Source organism: Plectropomus leopardus, chromosome 17 (genome assembly GCF_026936395.1).
Source record: "Plectropomus leopardus strain MGB_pleo_1.0 chromosome 17, ASM2693639v1, whole genome shotgun sequence".
NCBI classification, from domain to species: Eukaryota; Metazoa; Chordata; class Actinopteri; order Perciformes; family Serranidae; genus Plectropomus; species Plectropomus leopardus.
Genome location: NC_142192.1, coordinates 21,843,152 through 21,852,310, shown reverse-complemented (window position 1 = coordinate 21,852,310; position 9,159 = coordinate 21,843,152). Strand labels below are relative to the sequence as shown.

The following is a 9,159-nucleotide window of genomic DNA, read 5'->3' as shown; positions in this document are numbered from 1 at the left end:
CATATATATTACATTACAATATCAATACTGATGGAGGTAGAAATAATAGTATTTAACACTATATTATATAGAATTATAGATAGGATAGTTTGTGCCACTGCTGTAATTAATGTCATTAATAACTTAGTTTTATTGTTGTTGATATATTGTTGTTATTGTTGTTCTTATTTTTTTTTGTCTTTTGTAGTTTACGTGTTTTCTTGTTGTTGTTGTGTTGTCTTTTTTATTCATAGTTTTTGGCTTGGATTTTTTTAATCTTATATATGTTTTACATTATGACATAATGTTTATTTGCGTGGACCCCAGGAAGAGTAGTTACTACCCAGCTAGTAGGGCTCAAAATGAATAAATAAATAAATACATGACAAATTTTCTTGCATTTTATATTAGGCTACATAATACATCAAAATCTAACATGTTATTGTACAATTATCGTACTGTGAGTGTATATAAATAACATATTGCAAACTAAACTAAACACCCCTAAATACTTGAATGAAATGTAATTTATTTATTATTCATGCATGCACCTTTACACTTGTAATACATACAGTAACTATTTAGGACTGTTAACAAGTCTACTTCAATAAGGATTTCATTGTTGCACCGTTATTTGCACAATTCATAAAGCATTTTACATTGAAAAAAGCAATGTACTGTATACATGGTGTATATTGGTTGACTATAATTTCTGCACTGTCTTTCCTTTATGTTATTTATTTATTACATTCAATATTTTTTTCATCTATTTTCTTAGCTCATAACCCCCCTCTTGTCATTCTGCTATAACAAGGAGTATTCTTCATAGTATACTTTATAATGAATGCATACAGTAAAGTTCATGGCTCCTCTGTAATATGTATGTGTATTTTCATTAAATTAATTCCTCACACGCATCATCCCTCAGTTTGCCAAAGTTCATTATCTATGTTTTGCATCCCCACCGGTGACATGTCATAACCCCGGTGATGATATTAAACTATTTCGGTGTGTGATCACATGTTGTGGGTCCAGTTTCCTCGCAGCGCCCTGTAAACCACGTGACGCAGCTCTCCGTGGTGTCAGAGTGGAGAAGAAACAGGTAAATTCAGTCTCTCGCTTATTGTGTGAGCGAGTCGGTTCGCTATATTTTCCCAACTTAGTTGTATCAACTTGGGGTTCAGGAATTGTATCCTGTCCTAAATCCGACTAGAAGGTCGACAGCGAGACCACTTGTCGGCCGGTTGTGTAGCAGTGTCTAATATTGAGCCGGGTTTCTGGTCAGTATCGCCTGTTATTTATTTTCATTTTAGGGGCCTGTAGGCCTGCGTTCAGCCTCGGTCATTTTAAAATCGAGAGCCCGGCTTTTAAAACGTTGTGGTGCGAGAATGTGGCAGAGTGGTGGTGCCGTTTATGGAGCTGCTACGGTGCTAACCGAGCTAACCGGCTAATATTTCCTAGCTACGCGAAACGACGTTAGTTAATTAAGATAGCATGGCTAACACTGGTTAGCAGACAACCAGAGGCAGTGGGGTGGCATGGGCGTTTTGGGTTTGGCCGAACATTAAAGCTTCAATGCTCGATAGTAGCTGATTAGCTAATTAACTTGTTGGCTATGAAGCTAAGTCAGCTAACGCTAACAACTCAGCTAGTTATTTAGCTGGTTAGCTAGCGGCTGTTGGAGATAAGTTAGCCTCGTTGTCGCCATGAGGTGAAGCCGTGAGTAGCGGAAGCCCACCAGGGCTTCAAAGCAGGATGATTTCCCCTCAAGTATTAGCTAGTTGGCTAGCATTTTGGCCATGTGGTTGGCTAATAGAATTGGGTATAATCGACGGGCCCTGTCTTAAGGCTTGTTTGTGGGCTAACGTTGGTCCAAACAGGGTTTTACGTAACGTATGCAAGATTAAGGAGTCCATAGCAAGGTTAACAGTTTGCTTTCCAGCAGAGATGTAACGTTAGTCGCATGTTTTTAACTGTGTGTTTGTATCTTGTCTCCCCTATTTGGTGATCAATACAACGTAGATCTGACTATCATGGGTTTTTCGATCATTTAATGTTTGATTATATAGGTTGACCAAACAGCACCAGGGCTATTTTGATATAGAAAACGTTGCATAATGCTCTGAAGAGGTAATAAGGTAATGTCAGCCAACGTTATGCACTTGTAAGCCTTGAGTGTACCCAGTGTACCGTGGCACCCTTGCTTCCCGGGTCAGCTAGCTTTGCCTTAGACAGAGACTGAAAAAAAACCCCTTTGTCAACGTTTTCCAGGCGTCTCTGGAAACAAAGCTGATGCTGTCTTCTTGATACTGCTGCTAGCTTCCCCACACTAGGCAATAAGCCACCAGGCAGTTTGAGGAAGTAGTGTTCAAGTGTACTAGACATGTACATGATGGTGACATAAATAGGTCACAGGTCTGTAATGCTTATCTCTCATCCCTCTCTCCCCAGGTGTTATTCCTTTGTAAATACTGTTATTTGTATATACTGTAAATGATGACGTCCATGGGCGGGAACCGAGCCCGGGGCAGCTGGGAGCAGACACAGGGCCAGACACAGAGTCAGACACAGCACAAGCAGAGGCCTCAGGTACCCTGACTCTCACCACCTGACACTGCACACATGCACAGGGATTTGCACCAGAAGCAAACATATGCAAATCAGTGTGTTGCTAAATGGCATTTGTTTTGTCAAACGCAAAGTTTCTACAAAACAATGTAGTACAGACGGCAACAATTTGGACAGCAATGTTCAAACTAACAAAACAATTCAAGTTACAGCCATATTACCTCGCCTTTTAATAACTACACTAGAAGATATTCAGGGCTGTTTTGACAGTCAGGAGGAGAATCCCTGATTTTAGGCATTTGTGATTACAGCTTCAGTCTGAAGTGTACTGATCAACCCACTCACTGATCTAAGTTCACCAAGTAACACCACGCAAGTTAGTTAGTTACATTTTAGTATTTGTAGAGGTCTTAACACGTTAGGATTGTAGGGCCTAAGAAGAACTCTAGCAGTGCTTTCTCTAAGATGAGGCACAATATTTATATGAAACAGTTGTTAAAGATTTTATAAAGGGCTAAATATGAGTTTATTCTTTCTTTTTTCTTTTACAACAATGTAAATCTTATACTCATGGGTACAAAATTGGCATGACCTACTTGCCAAATGCTGATAAAATATTCAAATATGGTAGATTTGCTTCGCTCACCAACCAGAAATACAATGCTAATCTGTTAAGTGACTGGTAAAAAATTGAACATTCACAAGTGATTTTTTTCCAGTGGACAAAACAGTTAATTTTGCACCCTGCTTGTGCCTCTATGTTTTTAAATCCTGGATGTTTCACTCCTTTTGGAACAGGCTACAGCAGAGCAGATCCGACTCGCGCAGATGATTTCAGACCACAATGATGCAGACTTTGAAGAGAAGGTCAAACAGGTGAGCTGATGCACATTCGTTTGCCCTATTTTAGCTTTCCTGTGTAGTTGTTCTTGTTTCTTTTAAAATGTTTATGCTGTGGTACATGTTTTATTACATCTCTTGTGTCTTACATTGGGCGTGTGTGTACGTGTCTTTTATATTTTGTTTTGCATATTTGATTTGTCAGATGTCATCAAGCTCATAGAGCCAGTGACACAGCATTCAGAGCATTATATTAAGACTGCGATGGTGGTGAATATTATATAGCATTTTATGTAAAATGTGTTGTTTAGCTATGGTAGTCATAGGAAACATTACTTGGGTAATGTATAAAGGCCACAGTGTCTGTAATGAGACAGCAAAAAAAAAACAAAGCTTATTTTATTGTCAATTTCTTCATTTTTGCTTGTGTAGAGGATAAAAAATTAAGGTGCCACCCTGGACATTACTGTCTTCTGGGGATGTAACTATGCATAAAAGTCAATGTTTGGTTCATACTCCTGTTTAGGAGTCATGGTTTGGCACGAGTTGGTGCAGCAAAAAAAATACAAATGCATAAGGATATGTTTTTAGGATATATTTTTTCTTAAAGATTATTTTTTTGCCTTTTTGCCTTTATTTGATATGACAGCTTAAGTACGAAAGGGGGAGAGAGAGGCTATGACATGAAGCAAAGGGCCGAGGCTGGAATTGAACATGCGGCCGCTGCGGCGAAGACATGGCCTGTACATAGGGTGCCTGCCTGACCATCTGAGCTACTGGGCACCCCATTTTCATTTATTTTTAACAGACAGTATTGCAGGTGTCAAAGACAGACTTGGTCCTTCGAGGTTGCATTTTGCTCACTGGTGACCTTAAGTTTACTGTTTTCATTATTAAAATAAGAAACGTTGTTTCTCCTTTATTGGAGAAGGCCTGGCGGGCTGCTAGGTCAATGGAAACCTCTGGCTGGCCAATAAAAAAATACCTTTTAAATGCCTAATATCCATTAATTCAGAAATCAGTAGCCTCTGTGCAGATGTTCTGAAACAGTTTCCATGCATGCATTTCATCTCAGTGTGAGAGTCTTTGGCGTGTCTTGCTGTCATTTACGGATTTCTCTTTGTTTCATTGAGAGTTGGGGCTCTGACTGTCAAAAACACATAGAGCGAAAGCATACAGAGGAGAGATAGGTTAAGTTAATGATATCCGAGTTGACGACAACTTGTTACGTTTTGGTAATCAAAAGGAAATTCCCCCAAACCAAAGATGGACCGCTCTAAATATTTGAAACTCAAGCAAAAATATCTGCGTTTCATCAATGCTCCGCCCAGCCCAAATCTGATGCCACAGTAGTGAAGATGCTATCAGCTCTGCTGCTGATGGGAGGGAAGCTAGTCATGGCCAGAGCACGAGCAGCTCTCCTGCTGATACAGCTGCAACCACTGACAAGCACAGACAGACGGGCTTTGATCCATCTTGGCTGTCAGTCAGAGAGGAAATACTCCTTATGTCTGACTGATGGATGATTGGTATGGATGGGTGCAAAAATAAATAATTGTGTAAATGTATAAATATTGTTGTTGATAAGCCATGTTGCATGAGTCTTTAGTGGAGGCAGTTTAACCAGTAATCATAATATTGTGATGAAACTTACACCCCTAGTAAATAATTGGGTCAATTACACCCAGTATAACCTTTTTATCCTTCCAATGTGTTTTTTAAATATCTTTTCAGTATTATACAGACCCTAAAACTATATCTAAGGTTAGAAAGTTCTGTAAACAGGTCATCACGACCTTTTGATAAGAGAGGTTATCTTTTGCACACTCGTTGATAGTGTGTAGTAATATTAAAGGCACTGAAAGAGGGCATGGTGTCACAGTCTTTGTGGAAAAGGAATCTTGTGCTCAAGCCGCTGAAATGACCAAGATGCTGAATCCCTGCTGGTAGCGAGCATGCTGTTCTCTAACTAACACTGTGTTCTGATGCATGTATGCTTTTCAAAAATATTTTGCATAAGTTTACATAAGAGCCTTAGTATTAACAGGATGCCGGGAGTGTGTGTCTTGGGTCACCTCTGTTTCTAATCATGCCACTTCTTCTTTTGCAGCTGATTGACATCACAGGCAAGGACCAGGATGAGTCAATGATCGCACTGCACGATTGCAACGGGGATGTCAACAGAGCCATTAACGTGTTGCTGGAGGGTAGCCCAGACACTGTGAGTATTGGCTTTGTGTGAGGGCTTAGCGCTGCGAGGGCCTGATTCTGGAGAAATCAGTGCTACATTGAGTTAGATAACTATGATATTGCACTAACAGTTTGCTCTGTAAGAGTAGGGCTCCTGTAAAGGTGTAGCATAGTGTGAACCTGGGCAGAAGCAGGGGTTTCTTAGTTCAGACAAAGTTGTATGTAAAGGTTAAAAGCTGCAAGAAGAAGTTATTTTAAAAAAAAATTCTCTTCTTCCTGTGTTGGTCATCATGTCATTTCTGCATGCCCCTAGTGTTTTCTGTAGACTTTTAAGAAAAATGAATCCTTTCACGTTTATTTTTTTAACTGTCTCACTTTTTTTTCAACTGATAATTTCACGTATGACCAGTTCTTACAAAATTCAGGTTTCTAAGATCATGGAAAACCTGGAAAACTCATGGAATTTTACAGTCACATTTTCCAGGCATGGAAAAGTCTTGGAATAAGTAAAAATCATTGAAAGTATTGGAAAAGTCATGGAATTTTGTAGTGTGTAATGAATTTATTACAGTAATCTTTATCGGATAACCTTCCACGTAATGCAACATAGCTGCACATCAATTTTCAAAAAATATCAACATAACGTAGCTGTAAAAGCATTGGTTTGTGACAGCACTTTTTTTTTTTTTTACCATTGCATATGTTTCTTCAATTTTTCTCTGCACTCTGCCTCTTCCTCCATGTCTGCCAGCAAGCGTAAATTATGTATATAAATGTATGATGGATCCTTGAAAAGTCATGGGAAAGGTTTTAAATTAATCACCAACTATTTTGGTAATCAGTTAACAGTTTCAGTTATATTTCAAGCAAAAATGTCAAACATTTGCTGGTTTCAGCTTCTTAAATGGGAAAATTTGCAACTCTTTTGTTTATGACAGCAAAGGAGTCTTTGGGTTTTGGATTCTTTCTTGGACAAACGAAGGAAAGTGATGATGTAACGTTGGGTTCAAAAAATATTTTGATGAGCATTTTTTGACATTTTATAGACTAAATGATTAGTTGTGAAAATAAACATCAGATTAGTCAGTAATGAAAATAATTGTTAGCTGCAGCCTAACTTGTGACCCAAGTGCAACAAGGATCCACTCAGTGAGCTCTCATAGTTGCATATAAGCTTTGATATAAATATAACTTATAGGACAGTGAGGGAAATTGAAACCAGAAAGTGGAAACTTGTTGCACCAGCACATAAATCAGACCTGATAAGAAGGTGTCATATACTTGCGTTGTCAAAATATTGGCTCGGTGGAGAGACTTTAAAATGAACTTGCTCAGAATGGCTTTCTGGGAAATTACCGTCAAAAGAAACAGTTTATTTTTGTTTTCACTTTGTGATTTTTAAGTAGCTGCTGCCACGTCTGGCCCACACAACCTTAAGTTTCTGCATCTTTGACAAGCAGAATATAACTAAGATGTGGGCAGATGTAGAGTTAGCACATGTGGAGAAAGTTTGAGCCCACCAGAAACATTTTTGACTCAAACTGACCACCAGGCAAAATCCAACCTGTTTGTTGAGGAATTTATTTATTTATTTTTTTTTGCTGTGATCATATTTTGTCAGGGCAAATTATCCTGTTGTTATGGCAGCTGTCTAGAAACACTTGAATTAACCTTCACTTTTCTTCAGTGCTTCTTCTCTTTTGGTGACTTAAAGTCAATGAGATCAGCAGTGCATTGATTTAAAGGAACAGGAGTGTAACGCTGTCTTTATCTCTTCTTCAGGACTCTTGGGAAATGGTGGGGAAGAAGAAAGGGGTGTCCGGCCAGAAGGAGGCGAGCCAGGCAGAGACTGGAGAGGAAGGAAAAGAGAACCGGGAGAAAGGAGGAGAGAAAGATGTAGCACGTCGTCGAGGTGGAGCTCCACGCAAGGGCCGTGGAGCCAGCAGGGGACGAGAGTGTAAGTGTTTACTGTGGCTTCACGGTTTTGCTTTTTAAGACTCTTAAAATGTGAATATTTGTTTTGCCAAACGAAGAGCTGGTTGCAGTGTTTCATAGTTATGTAGTGCTTTTGCACTGACTGCTCTTTGGCTTTCTGGTATCACAGTTATTTTCTGAGAGAGAGCCTCATGCTTTTGACACTTCAGAATATATTTGCCAATTTTCCATGAGTTGAGGTACCAGCTAACTGTGGCTGCGCTTTTCTTTTACCATTCCTCTCATGCAATATTCAAAACCTGTCTGTGGATGAGATACGCAGAGTATCTTGCAGTTGATCACTAACCATCGTCATCTAAAAAAACTGCGACATGCACGCTACAATTTACAGCATGGGATAATTTCCTCTTTTGTGAATTTTGATGCATTTCACAAATTTTACAAACTATCAAAGCTGGCAATGTGTATTTATAGCACCTTTTACAGACATCAGTTACCACATATAGGGGCAGAGACATAATAGACAGCCTAACATAAAATGAAACGTGCTACCTAAATGCCTGTCTGAACAGATGGGTTTCAGCTGTTTTTTTAGCAGAGTTCACAGAGTTAAAAGACCTAAAGCTTATTAGGATGCTATCCCAAACCCCTCATTACCGAACACAATGCTGTGTTCACACCATAAGCGTCACATTTCATCGAGTCATTTTCAGTGGAAGCCGATGGCATGAAGCTACAAACAGACGCCCAATATTCACAAATAAAAGCTGAGCTGGCCTCAATTTTTTCAGAGCTCCAATCATCCAATCATGTGTTTTTGCTTCTTGCTGTGATACTGTTGTACTTAGCGTAATTAATTATTATTTTATTTAGCCTTATTAGGTGACGCTGTGCTAGCGTTCTATGCATTGCGGTGCACATGGGGATGCAGTGGGGTGGTGAAATGTAATGACAAAATGAGACTCAGGTGTTGATCAAAAACAGATGTTTTTTTTTTTACCAAATACAAACTTAAGATGATGTTTAATTGAGGTGCTTTGTCACCACTAGCACATACACACAAGCTGTGATGACAACTACGATAACAAGCACTTGAGCAACACTTAAACGTAATGTAATGTAACTGGTCACACTGGTGCTGTGTCGCTCGTAGTGTGAATGCAGCATAAGAGCTCGGTTCATGTGGCGGACGTGCAACAGGATCTACTGTGGAGCCTGGCCATGAAGGGCTCTAAATTTTAAAATGAATTTTAACATTAATTGGAAGCCAGTGCAGAGAGGTTGAAATAGGTGTGATCGTGTTGAGAGCTTAGCAGCAGCCTTTTGGATGATTTGTACTTGAGACCTGTGCATGAGCATACTAGAAACAGGCAGCACTCCAATTTTTCTGCAATTTTTGAGCTTCAGTGTTGTCAAATTAGGCGGCACTTCAAAATAAAAGTCCTATAGTGGTTCATCAATGGGAGGGTTTCAGAGTGAAGAAGCAAGTAGAACGAGTTTAGTTTGCATCGACAGTAATTTGTAAACTTGTCGGAACAGCGTGCCTCCGTCTGTTAGATGAAGTTAAGAATAGAAACGTTGCAAAGGTGTCACAAAATTACTGCAAGAAAGGAAAACGTCAGTTTCTTGACATCACCTGCATGAAAA

General features: G+C 39.3%; 1 protein-coding gene across 6 annotated transcripts in view; it reads left to right on the top strand.

Annotated features, from left to right (window-relative positions):
* The first annotated feature begins 961 nt into the window (after window positions 1-961).
* ubap2l (ubiquitin associated protein 2-like) overlaps window positions 962-9,159 on the top strand; it is a 34,486-nt gene continuing 26,288 nt past the window's right edge. For 4 of the 6 annotated variants that reach the window (XM_042506012.2, XM_042506009.2, XM_042506011.2 and 1 more), the window contains exons 1-5: window positions 1,103-1,259; window positions 2,431-2,568; window positions 3,346-3,423; window positions 5,498-5,608; window positions 7,360-7,534. In XM_042506012.2, the coding sequence (XP_042361946.1) occupies window positions 2,473-2,568; window positions 3,346-3,423; window positions 5,498-5,608; window positions 7,360-7,534 (460 nt within the window). In that variant the 5' untranslated portion in view covers window positions 1,103-1,259; window positions 2,431-2,472. Of the gene's footprint in view, window positions 1,082-1,101; window positions 1,260-2,430; window positions 2,569-3,345; window positions 3,424-5,497; window positions 5,609-7,359; window positions 7,535-9,159 lie in introns of those variants that run through there. The other 2 variants (XM_042506007.2, XM_042506008.2) reach the window with 2 other exon arrangements.